At 41.1% G+C, this 16,485-nt stretch overlaps 1 protein-coding gene across 1 annotated transcript in view; it reads right to left on the minus strand.

Moving 5' to 3' along the window:
- Positions 1–11,845: 11,845 nt before the first annotated feature.
- Positions 11,846–16,485, minus strand: part of ST18 (ST18 C2H2C-type zinc finger transcription factor) — a 172,793-nt gene continuing 168,153 nt past the window's right edge. Inside the window, exons 21-22 of the mRNA XM_069779327.1 lie at positions 15,198–15,341; positions 11,846–14,388 (exon numbers count right to left, since the gene is read on the minus strand). Coding sequence (XP_069635428.1) covers positions 14,248–14,388; positions 15,198–15,341 — 285 coding nt within the window. The 3' untranslated portion in view covers positions 11,846–14,247. The remainder of the gene's footprint in view (positions 14,389–15,197; positions 15,342–16,485) is intronic.

Here is a 16,485-nt window from a genome sequence, read left to right on the forward strand (position 1 = left end):
AGAAATGTAGTAAGTGATCAGCAGTAATTTAGCCCCTTTGCAATTGCCACATAATGTTCTAGTGCTATACTAGCACCCCATATGGACAAAGCAATTGCTAAACTGTAGTTTCTGTCCTTTTGAATTGGAAAAAAAAAATCCTCTTCAAAGATCGAAACACTGAAGCTCTGGAATCTTATTCAAAGGATTCACAGACTACACTAGAAAAATGTACATATGTTTATTGATGCAAAATAGATTTAAATATACAGATATGCATGCACTACATTTACTTGTTTCAAGCCAAGTTGCACATAAATAACTGATTTCATAGCTGCAAACAGATCAATCACTCTGCCTCTATTTGCAAATCCATTCTTCTACAGCACCAACATGCTGCACTGTGAGAATATTTTAGAATTCTCTTTTAGCTTATGTTATCCTGGTACCACATTACTTTCAAGGTCCTTACCACACACTCAAAAATTGTTAATAACATCAAGAGCATTTGGGGACAACAGCAGAGCACATACAGAAGCTGCAGGACAAAAGTCTAAGGAGCAAGGAGTAAGCAGCAACTGTCTGGAAGCAGAAGTACAAAGTGGGTGAAAAACTTTATTTCTAGACCTTCTGGTACTGAGTTTTTTGAGATTTTTTTAGGAAAGTGAGAATTTTTCAACACATAGCTGAACCTGCTTTTAACTTTAACTTTTCTTTTCTTAAGGCTTTGTTCAGGAGATGCTTTGCTCTTGGATAGTGACCTTTGTCGCCTCCGATACCTGATTTCTGCCTGGTGTCCTGTAGGGCAAAATAAAACAAATAACCACCTGAAGAGAAGAGCTTTGCAGCTAATGAAGGCTAGCCAGCCAGCAAGCCAGCCCTCTGCTTTCCCTGCTAGTACCAAAGCAGTGTAGGCAACGAGGATTGTGCAGAGGAAGCAATGATCAGCTTGTCACAGCTGCAACATAGGCTGTATAAAATAAGGCGTCATTGTCAACATAGCTTGCCCTGACAACTCAAGCAAGTTGTGTTGTGATTATTCATGCAAAAGGGTCTGGATGGAGGAGACAAAATATTTTAAGAAAAGGGCTTGAAAAATATATCACCAACAAGAAACTTCCAATCTGTTAACGGTTCTTTAAATACTGGGGACATGAAACTGCTTAATTCACAAGCCTTGCTGTCTTCTGTTCATTATTTTGTGTACCCAAAAGAATTCACTAAAGTGCACTCCACACGATGACAGTGTGACAAGGGCCAATTTGTGAATAACTTGTCAACAGCTTGAATGAAACTCTAGAAATCCATAACAGGTGCTCGATAGCTATAATCGAGTGACAGATGGATTAGATACATGAAACCACAACAAACTGACTGAATGGGAGAGGGAGAGAGAATGAGGGTGAGAGTGGGGGAGGTTCATTAACTATAGAAGAGAGCAAAAATACATGAATTATTAAAGAAGCGGCATGAGCCAATTTGTGTGGATGCTTCCTGCTCATCTTCAGCAGGCCTGGGAAGAGGAGCTGCAATGCCAGCTACTACACACAGCAGCAATGGTCTAATATCTTGACTCTAGGCAGGAATGTAACAGAGCTTGGCACTGGCCTTGATTGCAGAAATCACTGTTATATTTTAGTACACGCATAAGAGCTGATTCAGCAACGTACTTCAGGGCACGCCTTGCTGTAAGCGTGTGAATAGCGCCATTAAGGTCAGCGGAACAACTGTGTTCAACTCACCCTAACACGTTTAAGCATCTTGCCGAATTTTTGTTCTCTGTTGTGGGATTTAAAATACACGGGGATGAATCCCAGTTAGTATAAATTGTTACGAGCCCCCTGGAGCCCAGGGGACGGCTGCTGTAAGAGTCTTGAGTGCCACTCAGGGACACGTCCGTGTGCATGGGCACCGACGGATTGATTCTTCTCTGCAGGCTTTCAGCAAGGGGGTTGCCATCCGGGCCAAACCTGGGCACTGCAGATCTGCCCCTGTGCCAGCAAACCCAGCCTGCATCCCCCAGGAGCCAGAGGCTGCCTGCACCCACCTCATCGGCTTTACCTGTCAGGGAGCCCTCAACACCATCAATGCTGGATATCCTGTGCTTTAAGCACCCAGAGTCATGGGTAGGTGCCTGTTGCCCACACACCTTTGTGCCAGGTATGTCAGAAAATTGTATGTAGGGTCAGCAAGGACCAATTCTACTTAATCTGTGCCCAGCCTGAGTCTTCTACCTGGCCCTGACTGCCGGCAGGAGCAGGGCTCCTATTACCTCTCTTCAGCTCACTCCCTCTCCCCCTCCCATGGGTTTTCCTTTAAATTAATTTTTTTACTTTAAATTAAACCATCTATTTCCTTATTTTCCTCCTGTGCACATCGTGTAATGCTGCAATCCCAAATTTGCAATTATTCTATCCAAACAATGCTTTTCTGTAGCTACCTATTAAGGGAACAAGTAAAACCTTGACAGCTGGTTTGCTTTTATAGAGTGACCTATTGGTTTTTTTCCTCACAAATCTTGCTGTGCCTAGTATCTTCCCTCAGAGAAAAATTTGTGAAATTTTGGAACCTGTTTAGGTAATGAATAAAATACAGTTACTGAATATTTCAGGTGGAAAACCAAGACTTGCTGTTGATAGAAAAACACTAGTAACTTGATTTCTATTTTCTTCACCACAAATGTCATGTAAACACATGAACCAGACTACTGCTTAGGAAAGGAATTTGCTGTGTAGTTGCTACTGTACCAGAAGCCCCTGCGATAACAAATTACAACCATTTTACAGTAAGATACAGGATTGAACTCCCAATATAGTATAATCTTCTTGTACTTTGCCATAATTCTTATGTTTTATGATATATTAATTCCTGCTGTAGTCCAGGCTGCTCTGTTTACGTGGGGTGAGACTGTTCTCTCTGGCTGCATGGGCAGTGATCCACAAATTGTCACACTAACACACTCATATTCACATGTGAGCCTTGAAATAACAAATTCAAAGTGTCAGAATTAACCCAAGGAAGGCACTATTTCATACTTGCATGTCTTTCAGCTCCTAGCAATGAAAAAGAAAGTTGAGCTCATAGATCCAGAACGTAGAGAAAAGGCAGTCCTGTACAAGCACACAAGGCTTATGCATTAATTAAATCCCATTTTATCTCATTTAAGCTTTACTTCATAGGCTTTCTGCCTTGCATAGCTGCTTGCCTTGGGTGAGAGAAAGATTTCATTGTAAGCTTTTTTTTTCTTTTTTTCTTTCTTTTTTTTTTTTTTCTGGCTGCACTAGGGTTCATATAAAAATGTGACCAAGAGGCTGAAAGTGCATAAGATAAGAGATGAAAAGATCATGAGCTCTGATAAGGATACTCAGCTGTCACCACTAACCTGGTGGTAAGTAATGATAATATAATGGCTAATGCCACTACCTAAGATACAGCAGGCAGGCACATGTAGTGAGCAATAAAAGCGTATTAAAGCAAATTGCAAATCCATAGAGAATCAATTGTATTTCAGTTTCTTGAAGAGTTTGGGTGCCTGGGGTAGTTCGGGTAGTTCTTAACCATTGCTTCTATAGAAGCAAAACAGAGACTGGAAAAAGTTTCCTGCTCAGTAAGTGAATTTCTTTATTGTGTTCAGATCTGACTAAATGTTCCTCTATTTTGGCTGAGAAACCTGTTTTACGTATATTAGCCATGGATCTAGCAGTGTTGCCTGTTCCAAAGTTAAAAAAACTCAAACTGATTGCATGCTCTTATGACTATGCCTCCTTTGTAATGCACACTGTAATTATCACCATGTAGAGAATTTTGCCTGTCTACTCCACAGCTGCTTGTGGGTGAAACAGCAACTCTACGTGAGCGAGTACACAGATGTTCAGCTACTGAATCACTTCTTTGCAATCCAGACCTGACAATAATTGGGATGTCAGTGATCTTCAAGCATCTGATTCAGTGCTGGCTTTCTTATTTTGAGAAATCAAATCAAACTTTGGCCTTGCAGATTTTAAAGAACTGAAGCCAGTAAGTGAACCTCCATGACAATTGTGTAGACTGGGAGAAACTGGCAGTTGCACCTTGGAGCTTCAAGAACATGCTTATTTTGAATCTCTCTACTTTGCCTAACCTTTTTGAGGAATATCAGTAACACAAAGTAGGCAATAGGCTGCTTTCACTGGAATGAGCATTTATTGAACAAGCACTGGGCAATGGTTTAGGGGTTTTTTTGTAACTGGTAAGCCAGATAGATACAAAAGCTCTGTCTGAACTCACCAAGACTTTGTGAATGGCTGTATCAGTTTTACTCTTAGAATCTCATTGAGACCACCCTAGAGTCCACCGCAGATCTTGCTCAGTTCTACTGCTAACAGCAAGATGAAAGGAACATTGTTAGTCCCCTCATTTCACAGATGGAAGGTGAGACAGAAGCAGCACCAGCTCCTCCCCAGTTGCAGATTCATGTACTTGTGTAACCAAATGGCAGACAAATGCCTGCACACATCTTTCACTTCTCCTTGAACAAGAGTGAGAATTTGCACATGCACCATTTGCACATAGGAAACTGTTTGAAGTGTAAATGGTATTTAAACCATGCAGCTTTGTTTTTCGGACTCATCCTGCTAAAAGACTGCCCCATGAACTGTAAGTTATAAATGTTAGAGCCAGGAACAGCTGCAAGGAGAGTACCTTTTCCCTGGCATGATCAGAGCAGCTGTTGAAAGAGAAGGTGTTGTCTTGATTGGATACCATAAACAGAAGCTAGAGAGAATCTGAAATGCTTCACATTGCCACTTTTGCAAAATCCAGTCACATAGGTGATTAACCTTCTAGTAGCCCATATGAACAACTGAAGGATTTAGAAAGCCATTACTTCATCTTAAATAACTTTTTCCTTTAGCTGATCTGACCTGAGGACATAAATTTCTCCACAGTTTGATTTGGGTTAACACTTTCAGCTTGAGCCAGTGGGGAAAAGGAATAGAAGAGTCACACAAAAAGTTTCCCCCACAATTCACTATTTTCCCAGCCAACTCGTGTATGATTTCTATGTCAAAACAAAGGAAGCATGACAGCACAGTTTTTATCCAAACCCATTTCCTATAGACGTTGTGTCTTCTGGCCAGAAAAAAACTAAAAGCATTACAAAATCTTCCATTAAAACACTCATTCTTTATTACTAGCATGTGTCATTGATGTAGGGTGAATCCCTATGTCAGGACCGGGTCTAGGTTCTGAATTTACAGAAGTTGTTTTTAAAAGACCATGAATCCGTGAGTGTGACCAGACCTCCTTATATTTAAACCTGAAGTTGAAAGTTGCCCCTAAGCAAAAATCCATGTGTAAATTGTAATTTCTAGGTCAGTTTGAGACCTGGAGTAGCAATACTTTGCTGGATCCTACATTTCAGTGTTAGAGCTATTTCTATGTTACTGAGGTGCATGCCAAGAGGTGCATGAGGGTATATTAAGAGAGGGGATGCACAAACTTCATGTTAATTTTCAGCTTTCCTGCAATCTTTCTGGGATACCTTAACTTGCTGACTGGCTTTGATATTACATATCACACTGAAGTGGACAAGAAATCAGAAGTATGAAAGAACCTGAATCAGATTTCAGATAAGTATTCATACCGTAGGGGAAAGAGGGTGATAGTATTAAAATTTTGGAGACTGAACGCTTGTGCCCCCAGGCCAACGCTGTACGTTCAGCAGCAGGCTGTCACACCCTAATTGCTAGTACCCCTTTGTGAATCAACATTTCTGAGAAGCCAATTCTCCATGATGCTTCTTTAATATACATCTTCTCATTTGCCCCACGTATATTTCAGTTTGCCATCTGATAATTGGAATTGTGTGGGTAGCAGCCGGTACCATCTGGCTTGTTAATAAGTAGAGGATAAAAATGTCTAATGCCTTGCTCTACATAAATACAAGAATTACCCTACAAATAAACAGCTCCCTAAAACCTCAACTGATGAGAACAAAAGAAAATAGTGTGGTCTTAGCTCATTAAAAAACACTGAAGAGAGAATGAGAGAGCAGTGGGAAAGCCTCATGGCTTCCCATCTGAAGTTTTAGTGTAACTAAAACATATGGGAAAAATAATGCAAAATTAAACGTGATAATGCACTTTTCACACCAAAACATATTGGGCCACTATACAAATGATGCAATTAAAACTGCTGCCTTCAGGAGCCAAAACCTAAGCTGAATAAGTACAGTACAATTAAAGTTTTTTATTTAGAACCAGTGAAAGATTTATCATAATGAACCTCTGAATTGAGATAATATGACTTGGGGGCATCAAAGCTAAGCTATAGAAAGCCACATGTCCTACAACGTAGAGTTAGAATTGGAAGACTGACATCAGCAGATTTTAGGGCACAGAAAGGCTTACAAGTTCATTTGCATGTGAATGGCCAAGACCATGCAAAATCTTGCATGTAAACAGTGCGGTATTGTAATCAATACTTTAATTAACAGGAAGGCAGTGCAAAGCTGTCTGCATTGGGGAAATAAACTCTGATCCCGTAGGCTGGATGCAAAAGCCACGCTGTTGTATTTGGAACCTGCTGGAACTTGTACAGCGCCTTATCTGAAAGGCCTCATACGCATCGCGACAATGTCCTCTAATCTGGTAATAAAAAGGGCATCATGAACGGCGGCAGCCAGGCCAGCCAGCGATGGCTGCAGTCACGCTATGCTCCCAAGATGGTGAAAGGAGATTTAAGCCTCTTGCAGAAAAAAACCCCAAGGGTTGCCTCCAGGCTGGCCTGGGTAGGGAGGGGGGAAAAGGGAGGAAGCGCAGCTGGGCGGCCGCTACCTGGTTGGGGACGGCAGCACCCGGGGAGGTGCTAACAGGCAAAGGAGAAAAGGCACGCAGCAAGCACCTCAGTTCCCCCCCGAAATCTCAGCCTGCGAGAGCAGATGCGCTGGCGGTTGGAGTTTTGCGCTGCTGGGGAGTTTCCGCAGCAAGGCTTTGCCTGCCCAGCAGGTGCTGTGAAATATTCACCTTTGTTCTTCCAGACATAAACCCATCTCGGGATGAGTCAGAGCTCAGAGGTAGCGTGTGTTTCCCCAGGGTTAGTAACACTACTCATAAAGGTACCACAGCAAGCTGGAGAGGGTATTTAGTTTGACAAAATGGGAAGAGGCCCACGTTTGGAAAACGGACCCGTTCTGCACTGGGTGGAGCTGAGGGAGCCTGGCACCCAATGGACTCCTGTGGACTGCTGCCCTGTGCCCATCACCGTCACCATAAACACAGGAGCTATAGTCACTGCTTGCCCACCTGCTTTTTAGCTCAAATATTTATACTCATGCGTAAGACTTGCACCGTTTACATCCTTTGACACTGCACCACGCACAGGAGTGCGGTTCTCTGGCCAGCCTTGCACTGACTCTTGCTGCTAGTCTGGGTCGTCCATCGTGCTGATCAGGAGCAGGCCCTTGCCAAAGAGAATCTGTAACAGCTGAGCCTCCCTCCTCTTCCTTCTTAACGGTGAATCATAACTTTGCTGTCATAGCAATCAGCTGATTTGTCACAAAATCTGTAGGAGCTCCATTGTTTCCGTAATAATGCTTCTGCTTTTATAGCCTTTGCTTCTGTTCTTTTGAAATTTCACCTTCTACATTTTGAAAATTTAGTTTCAGACTGACCAGCAGCGCTAACTGGAAGATATCTTCAGGGGAAACAATGTAAGAAGTGTAGGAATAAAATGAGGACTGTAATAATGCCTTAGGAGGGGGGAAAAAAAAGCTAAACCTAGAGGGTGGGCTGTGCCTAAGCACTGATAACATTGGAAATAGGAAAAGAGGGGATTTCTCATGAACCTGTGGCATACAGAGCAGAGCCAATTCTGACAGGCAGAGGAATCAAACCGAGGCCAGCAGACCCACGTGCCAAACCTGGTACTGTGCAACACCTCTAAAATGCAGGGGACGAAGTGACTGCATCAGAGTTATAATGACTGCCATCAAGGCATTTAATATATAGTGTGGTATTGCAGATATCTCTCATCCAACACAGCAGTTACTACTGTGAAATTGATAGTATACTGCCAGGCACGTATTAATAGCTACTATATGCTCTTACACGTGTGCTCTGGCTCTTTCTCCCTCACTGTACATGCATGCATGTATTGCATGCTCCAGAGTAAGACTGGTGTTGCTCATCCTTAAAACACTTCAGAGTATGTGGCTCATTTTTTTCTTTCACAGATGTGAAAACAGAACTCGAATCAAGAGTCTTGTTCAGAGTGACCCAAAAGGCTGAGCAGGGCCTAAAGCCGGGTTTCCTGAGGTGCCGTTTCATCTCCTGCTGTCTGGGAAACACAAAAGATGTCCCCTCACAGCCTTCATCACCCATGCTCTACGTGCGGTGCCTCTGCCACACGCGTCTGTGCAAAGAGCTCAGCTCTTCAGTCCATGGAGATGGCATTGCATTTTTCTGTGAAGGAATTCAATTTATACACATTTTCCCAGTAGGTTTCTATGAGCTTTTTAAAACCTCCATTCCTTCCCTAAAATCTTTTTGACCAGACATCAGGATTAAAGAACCTGACTCTGCCTCCCAGTTCTAGGCAATTCCCTCCCAAGGGAACTAAGCTCATCCTGCTTCTAAAGGATCAAATGAATTTCATCCCAATAAATTTGAAATCAGCATAGAACCTGGCTCCTAATCCAGATTTTGCTTATTGTGTCAGAAGTAAGCAGGGGGTGCACATGAGACGCTACATATGACTGTAATTAAAGAAGATTGCAGGCCAGATACTTTAAGCCCCAGCTCCAGCTTCAGGAGCAGTGACAGGGAACTGTTTGGACAGATGATTTCTTCAATTAAATAAAGAATGAGGTTCAGTCCTTTGTTTTTTCTTCTTCTTTTATTTTCTGTCAGAGCCTTAAAAAAGGTGTGCACAGACAGTAAAAGAAGAGTTTGGTAAGGGTCAGAATTAGGCTTGGGGTAACATCAGTGATGTTTTATTCTTCAAAACCTGGGATGGGTAGAAGTACCCACCTGGAATTTTATGGTGCACTGAACATGCAAATAGGTATTAATAAGATACATATAACAACTCTATGAAATAATAATATGAAAACTTAGTAGCTAGTTATTTGGATTGGCCAGAGAAGGGAATTTTGAAAAGGCCCTACTTGGCAAAAATAGCTGTGCATTTAGCTTCTAAAAATGAGACCCCTTCAAGGGATGTAAAGCTGGGCACCAAAATCTGGTGCTGGACACCAAAAGCTGGTTTGGAAAATTCTTGTGCAGTAACAGTTTTAGGAGCAGATAGCAGCAACCTAAATAGTAATTATTATCACATAACTGAGAAGTCCTGAGATTTACTTGGACAATGTCCCTGGGAACATTCGTTAAGAATGAAATGCAGTTGAAGCAATTTGTACCATGAAGTCAGACAGGAAATCAGACTAATCCTTGATGAAATTATGTGTAAGCTTGGCTGTCTAAGACTTACTAGAGCAAAAGAGACAGAAGAAAACGAAGCCAGAATGAGATATTGAAAGGTACTGAAACTAGGTCACTGTCCTACATTACACAAAAGCTAAATAGAGCTCTATCATCCCACAGTGTCCTGAGCGAGATGAACAAAGGACTTTGTCTGGTGCAAATCTCCTAGCAGCGTCCAAGTTATACAGCTGCATAAATCATAAAGAAATTTTAAGCATAGCAGAAATGCCAAGAAAGGTGGAATGTGTAGCACTGAAGGAACACGGGATGAAATGAAGGGGATGGCTTCTGTCATAACTGTGTCATTGCATGATAACAAATTCCCATCGAGAAATCCTGTGACTTATTAAAAAAAAAAAAAAAGTACAATATGAGTAGGATAAAGGGGTGCTGAGTGGGAAAGCCATGACATAATTAGATAGATACACTAAGCTAGCAGGAGAGAAAAGGTGCTTAATTAGTAAATAGAAATAAGATTGCAGTAGAAAACAGAATCTGTTTTCTACACGGAAGACTCAAAAACCTTCATCATGTTTAGTTAAGAGACAGGATAGACTTCCTGAGCCAATAGGACAGCAAATGTTCTTGCCCCTCTACCTTCTTTTTGATATTTAAAGTTTCAATTCCATTCAAGTTAATTCAATCAATGGAATTTATATATTTTTACTGAATTAAGCAATTTCCCCCCTTCTATAGGCATAAATACAGAACAATAATTAAAAATGGAAATTTCAGGAGATGGAAATGGTTTGAAAGGTTATTTCAAGAGCAACATTTTTTGTTGTTTGGTTGTTTTTCTTCCCTCATGGCTTATGTTAGCTTAGTAATGAATATGGCTTAATTGTTTACATTATTCTTTTTTAATTGAGAAAGACCATAATTTCAACACTGAAATAAACATTTTGTTTAAAGGTGAATGCAGGAACAGTCTTTAGATAATAATAATTTAATCAATAAACTCTGGATATCATATTTCCTATCCAAAACCACTAGGAAAAGTGTTTCTTTGCTTACAGTCCCTGTCTCATACTGCTGGAAACATTTGAGAATACAGCATTGTTTTCTTAGGTGTACGTAAGCCTAACATCCTCATACCATTGCCCTCCCCCTTATAAATCTTATAAACAGCAGAAAATCAGAATTGGTATAGATCTTTAAAAAATGCCCTGTGGGGAGCTGCCTATCTGACAATAAGGCCTTCTAAAATTGTAATTTGAATTTAGGCAGTCAGACAAAATGAAAATGTTGGCTTCAGTCTTTATCTGTTTAGCATTAAGGCACATTGCTAAGGGAGACCTGTTTCTGCTTCATCTGTGATGTATGAGAAGAGACTATCCCAGTAGTGTCTGCTGACCTGAAGGTCTACAGCTAAAGTTAAACAGTAATTTTAAAGGACCCTGAATATTATTTTATATTCATTAAGAAATATTACTTAAGTATCCATTAGTTCCTTAAGAGCCAGTTCATGCTCTCCTTGGATAAGTATCCTAGAGCAAAGGAAACTCTGAACCCCAGTGGAGCAGAGCTTCCCAGGACAGGTCTGTCTCCAACCCAGCCCATCGCTGACTCTACAGCTCCAAACTTGGCAAGATTTGTGAGTATCCAGGATTCATGTCATGATGCGAGTTTTGAATCTCTGCTCAATTTAAATGCAGGACATGTCAGTTTTTCTAGTGTCAGGGTCCATTTTAGTTTATTGAACTATGTCTATTCAAATAAATAATTACCAGCTACTTTATAGGCTTTAAATTTACCTTATTTTCTAACTGAAAATTATTCCTGGTCTATCCATGGAAAGTTGGAATCTGAGACAAGAAATGCTCCTGAAGCCATTAGCAGGCATCCTAAATGAAACTGGCCTGTTTTCACTACAACAAGCAGTGAAAAAAGAAAGTCCATTAGATACTGGAAATATTGTCTTTCTAAAACCAGCAGATTTTTATTTGTGCATTGTCTAAGCACTGCAAATCTCAGCAGAAAATTGCACTGGAACAGTGGGCGGTTCCGAATTGCTGGAAACTTTACAATGGCTTTTATGTTTAAACATAATTTAGCAGCTGTTAAAGGTCAGCACAAATCCTGTACTTTATCAGTATAAATGAAGTCTACAACTGCCAAGAAAAGAATGCATTAAATAATGCAGTGATTATTATCTTGAGGTTTTTTTCCCTTCAGAAGTGAAAAGGACCTCCTAAGCAGTTTCATTTTTCCCTTTCTAATTTCAAATTGACAAAGTAAAACACTAATTAAATTATTTATACCAGAAGTTTACTTACAGGGATGACACATTTTGTACACAAAGCAAGTAAAACATCTGACACACTGTATAGTGCCAGGTGCAGTTAAGAAAGTGTAATACAAGTTGGCATCTAGAGGCTAAAAAACCCAACAAACTTGCTGCAATGTTTCATTATCAATTTTATTTCCTACCATACACCAAATGTACAGCACAGAACACAATTTTGTTGTTTTGATGTAAGAAATATTAATTGTATGAAGAAACAGTATACAAACTACTCCAAATTAAAAAATGCATACATCATTGCTCTTTACAAAAGGTCTAATTTACAGTATAGCTCATCAATGCATTTAAACACAAAAAAAGAAAAACAAAAAGAAAAAAAAATCAGTGCACATTACAAAACACATCAAGTACAAGGGAGGCAAATAAATACAAACATACTTCACAGAACATCCTGAGCAAACAACCAAACACAGATAAATTAACCTGAAGCCATAGTAAATCATAATAATAAATACATAGGTCAGTAAGAGATTTTTTTTTTTACTTAAATAAAATATATAACAAATTTGTTAAAATATTTAGTAAATTAAATTTTAGTCTTTGTAATGAGTGAACTCATTTTGTATGCATTTAACAAGTATAACAAATGTTTGCTTTTTGTTTTTTTAGCAAGAACAATAACTTTAATAGCAAATTTCTGTTTGGTGTCCTCCTATTTATATTAGACAGCACATATGGTAGCTTTTGAAAAATCAATTTAAAAATAAACACAGCTCCTAAGAACATACATTTTCCCCTGTCTAAACTAAGATCAGAGAGTTGAATCAACCCTCAAACAAAAAGCAAGCCCCACCTAATGCAGAACAGTGACCACAGTGCATGAAAGTTGAATCACTTTTGAATAGTACTTTTGTGCAGGAACAGTAATAATATAATTGTATATGTCAAGCCTGTGAATGCCATCATATTCAATCTAAATATAAATGAGGCTAATAAAAATAAACACTTTCATTATAGCACGGAAAAATTAAACACACGCTAGATCCATGTATACATTTACACTGAGGCACATATGCACATGAGGTGTGTGTGCATACAAAAAAGGCAGTTTAGCTGGTTGTTTATACCTTTTTCTTAAAAAAAATAAATATAAAAAAAACTTTTGAAACAATGCTTAATTACTTACAATCCCTGAAATAGACATTGCCTCTGTTTTAGCAACCGCTACTTTCTGACGGATTCAGAAGTTCCACACCCAGGCTAACCAGATACCGAGGCGGACGCCAGCACCTCCGCGCAAGTGCTCGTCTGTCCGCACCTCCATCTGTTTGTATGCTCTGTAGCACTTGGTACCCTACTGAAAGACTGGTAACAAATTCAGTATCAGCCTAGTCTTAGTGAAGAAGGATGGGAGAAACCAGTCACCGTGTTGCTACCGTTTGTTCAAAGAGAAAAGCAACCACCGTCGCGCTGGAGTGGTATTATTCCTCTCCAGACCGCTGCCTTCTCAGCTGCTGTTAAGTTCAAACCAGTATTAAATGCCATTTCAGGGGAGATGTGTTCGATTCATTATGTACAAAGCCTTCAGCCCGGGATGTGTTTGCGTTTTTCAAATCCAAATCCATAGCAATACCGGTCACTTGGTTAAAACCTCAATGTCTCGTACTAAAAAAGTACCAGTCCTATCGAATTACCCTTCTTGTTTAGAGAGAATTGTCATTTCCCACCATGAGCTAACTCTGAAAAAAACCACAGTGGTAAAATAAATCTGAAGTTCTCTTGAAACATTTTAAATAATCATTCGCATAGGCTAAATCACACAGCCAAGTCAAGTGCTTTGCTGATTGCTATATTTCATTATTGCTAACGTATTCTTTAACACACTGTTTTCCAGCATACTGTGCTTTTAAGAGCCTAAGTTCCCCACTAGTGGGCACCATTTATCTTCTCATTCCAGGCATCTTCACATCTCATGTTACCGCAAACCCATTTCTGATACAAAGCCATTATAAAAAAGCAGGATGTGAGGAAAATAAAACTAGAACCACGGTTCAGTCATTTGTTACTTTCATAGGTTTTTTTTTCTTCCTGTACAAACCCAGCAAGTTATTTAATTTACAGTATAACTTTTCAGTCTATTTAAAATCCCATTGGAAAATAAATTAATAAACACATTTGTAAAAATATGGCAGGCCGCAAAAATGCTGTTAAAAGATAAAAAAACCAACTCTTTGATTAGAAATAAATAAAAAATATAAAAAATAGTCGCACACACTTTTTACATTCACTTTACAAAAACTGAGTGCAAAAGAAGAAAAAAAAAGGAATTGTACTGAAATAAATACAATATACTAACAGAGTGCATTGCTGTTAATACAAATAGTCTGTTGTGGTTTTATTCTTTCTTTTTTCTTTATGTCAGCTGGGAAAAAATTAGTGCAATGTTGCAATTGTAAATGCAGCATGGCAACCTACACCCCTTAGCAGTACATGAACTCCTAACAGATCCATCTGGAGTTTACTGCTGTTAAGTAATTTCTGTTGCCCAGCAGCTTTCACATCCTACACATGGATGCCCTTCACTGCCTGTTTGATACTTTCCAGCAGAGCTTTGCATTCGGGGGAATAGTCCCGTTCCAGATTGCTGTACATGTCTGTGAGTGTATTTACATATGCTTCAAAATTCTGCTCACTGATTGGCCCCTAAATGAAGACAAAACAGATTATAATTGTAGGAGATAAAATTAAGGCCAAAAAACCCCCCGAACACCCAACCCCAAAGCATGGTAAAGCAGTGATATGGCAACCATGGAGAAGTTGTAAACAGGGCAGGCATCCAAATTAATGGAGGGGTTATAGAAATAAAGGGAGTTGCACGTGCTGGGGGAACTACACACTCTCCAAGCAAGAAAAGGGGTTAGATATTGCCTGCAGTGTAACTTGCGTTTCAGTTTTGGCCTGTTTGGCTCTGGGGCTATGGTTGACATGCCTGTAACTGTCCTCACCTAATTTCCCAGCCACCCCCTTGAGGCTGGGAAAAGGGCCTGTAGCTCTGGAGACCCAAGTACCTTTGTGGATTTGGCCTGCATTTGCAAGTAAGACATCAAGGATGTGGAGTTTTTGAAAAGGTAAAGCTTTGTTGGCTCCAGAAAAATCATCTGTATGAAAGAGGTTAAAGTTTTGATCTAGGAGCAGACTGCATAAGGATTCTCGGTGTGAAGTTTTCACTCTTTGTGCAAGGTGAACATTCAGATAGGGGCTCAGAGGGAAAAGCCTGTCCTGCACAGTGTGGCACAGGGCAGAGGTACAAGGGCTGGCTCAGTCCGGGAAGCAACTGCCCTTGCTACCACACAGATTTTACGATCCAGCATCTCTGCAAGGTAAATTCGGCTAAAAGAGCTCTCTGCTAATGCAGCTCTATTGCTCTTGCTGGTCCCTGAGCTTGCTCATCTGCTTCAAGCACTGGCAAAACAGTCTCAAAGAAGGTGTGACGCTGCTGGCTGTGGTCTTACCATCTGTGGAAGCTGAATGTCAGCGAGGCTGGAGATGAGGGCTTGGCTTAAGCCAGCTAACTCCTTCAACAGGCTCTCATTGTTCTGCTCTATGAGTTTGTTCTCTTCTTCTATTGTTTTCAAATTGCTCTCCATAGATGTGATCTAAAAGACACAGGCAGGCACAAACACACAAACAGACAGACCCTTGGCAGCGATGTTGTAACCGCAGTTTGAAGCCAAAATGGAAGTTACGTGATTATGAGAGGGGCCACAATGGATCTGAACCTCAGGTATGGGTTTTTTAGGATAGACGTAACTTCTCCACCGAATATTCAGAGCAGGGAAGAGGTTGTATGTGCTCTGAAGTGATGGACTTTGCTGCTGGTTCAAGGCAAAACCTTGTGGCAGCGAGGCACTGGAAGGTGCCCCGCGGCGGGAGGAGGGAATTGAGCTCAGTGGAGAAGGTCAGTGTGGAGCTGGGATGGAGAGTGTGGCTGCAGGGCTGGCAGAGGGAAGGAGAAAGGAAGCTGACGTTCAGATTGCTGTCCTGCTCTTACAGCATCCCTGCTGATTAGGGAACAATAGCAAGGGAACAGGCATTAGCTGTTGTGCTACTTTCCTGCCCCACTCCTGGGTGGAGGGTAGAGCTGTGGGCTGGCTGGGATTAGCGACAGGGCTGGCGCTGGGAACAATAAGAGAAAAATAGAGTGGAAAGGAAACCGAGAGGTTGAGCACACAACAATCATTGCAAAGATGATCTCCGACCAACAGAATGGAAACGAGGGATTTGGAAAGAGAAGGAAAAAGCATCCGAGGTAGCAAAATGGTATCTTTATAGTGCGACAGCACTGGGAATATACTTAGCTCTGAAGGCTTATACGTCAAAAGCAGTGCTGAAAAACCAAAGGCAGCAATGGCAGGGCCTGGTTCCCCGCTGCCCAGCTCCTCGCCCAGCAGCAGGCAGCAGGGCAGGGCAGAACCAGGGGCTGCCACCCCTGTGCCTGGCCACAGCTCTGCAAGGCACAGAGCGATGGAGCCACGGCCACGGCTGCTATGCCCACCCTCTCCTCGTCAGGATGCACGTCTCCGCACTACTCAAATGTCTCTTGCTGTGGCCACTTCCCTTCCTCACACACCGTCACACATCAAAACTCTCCCCAGGGGGAGGAACCCCTTTTGGCTGCCTGGGATCCACTACAGCCTCTCCTCTGGAGGGTGCTCGCAGCAGCCTAACACCTGGCTGGGCTAGATTAAAAGGAGGTAGAGCAAGCCTTGTAGGGGACACATTGCTTCAGCTGTAGTTTAG

Source organism: Haliaeetus albicilla, chromosome 3 (genome assembly GCF_947461875.1).
Source record: "Haliaeetus albicilla chromosome 3, bHalAlb1.1, whole genome shotgun sequence".
In the NCBI taxonomy this organism is placed as follows: Eukaryota; Metazoa; Chordata; class Aves; order Accipitriformes; family Accipitridae; genus Haliaeetus; species Haliaeetus albicilla.